At 59.4% G+C, this 1,095-nt stretch overlaps 1 protein-coding gene across 1 annotated transcript in view; it reads right to left on the bottom strand.

Moving 5' to 3' along the window:
* AGXT (alanine-glyoxylate aminotransferase) overlaps positions 1-1,095 on the bottom strand; it is a gene marked incomplete at its 5' end in the record, with an annotated part of 3,601 nt that overhangs the window by 2,171 nt on the left and 335 nt on the right. The window contains 4 exons of the mRNA XM_009073153.1: positions 213-283; positions 506-606; positions 684-748; positions 850-901. Coding sequence (XP_009071401.1) covers positions 213-283; positions 506-606; positions 684-748; positions 850-901 — 289 coding nt within the window. The remainder of the gene's footprint in view (positions 1-212; positions 284-505; positions 607-683; positions 749-849; positions 902-1,095) is intronic.

Genomic DNA, 1,095 nt, shown 5'->3' on the forward strand with positions numbered 1-1,095 from the left:
TGCAGGTCTTGCTTGTGTTTGGACTGCTTTGGGGCACCCCCAGGCACTGCTGATGGTCCCCCAAGGGGAACAGGCTCTCTGGCTGCAGCTGACCAGTTTCTAGTGCTGCTAGCCCAAAATGTGGTTGGAGGGACTGATCCCACTGCCCCCCTCCAGCCCAGGGATGAGCCCCCTTGTGCCCTGAGTGCCTGTGATGTAGTTGTGGCTCTCACCCTGCTGGTCCATGAAGATGGGAGCTCCCCCAAGCGATGCCACTGCATCCACGAGCAGCAGACAGCCATGCCTGTGGGAGGACAGAGCTCAGCCTGGTGGCTTTCCCAGCTCCTCTTGCCACCCTCTGCCTGCAGCCCCGTCATCCTGGACACTCAGGGCCACGTGTCTCACTGATACCGACCACTTCTAGCACAACAGACCCAGAGAAGAGCCCAGGGTGTGTAAATCCCTAGGTCCCAAGCCCCAATCTTGGGGTGTTGCCAGCCCTTGTGGGTGCCCACCGTGCACTGACCGGTGGCACAGCTCGCCCAGCCCCTCCAGTGGCTGCAGCACTCCAGTGGAGGACTCGCCGTGGGTGATGAAGAGCACCAAGGGGTTGTGCTGCACCAGGCCCTGCATGAAATAGAGGGAAGGTGACCGCTCTGGAGGTCAACTTGTGCCCGCTGTCTTGCACAGTGGCCAGCACTCACCTCTTCAATGTCCTGTGGAGTGAAGTACTCGCCTGGGGGCTTCAGCAGCTCTTGGACATCAGCTCCTGGCAGAAATTTAGGCAGAGGAGAGTAAGGTTTGGGCATACCTCTCACTGGGCAGTCACTTGCTCTGCGGGGGAGTTGATCATGTGTGGAGCACAGACACCTGCCAGGGTCTGGCCTACCATGGATTTGCCCAGTGGATAAGCCACAAACCACTGTAAATGGAGAGACATCACCCTGGAAAAAAACTGGAGCGCTCTCTGGCTGTGGAAGCTGTGTCACTGGTCACTGCCACGAGGATTGAGACAGCAAGCCAGGGCTCACATTCTGGCATCCTGCCTGGATCCCGGTCCCCTCAGCCCTGCTGTGCCATCCTGCTGTCCCTGGCATACCCAGCCTCCTGCCAATG

Source organism: Acanthisitta chloris, unplaced genomic scaffold (genome assembly GCF_000695815.1).
Source record: "Acanthisitta chloris isolate BGI_N310 unplaced genomic scaffold, ASM69581v1 scaffold18874, whole genome shotgun sequence".
Lineage (NCBI taxonomy): Eukaryota > Metazoa > Chordata > Aves > Passeriformes > Acanthisittidae > Acanthisitta > Acanthisitta chloris.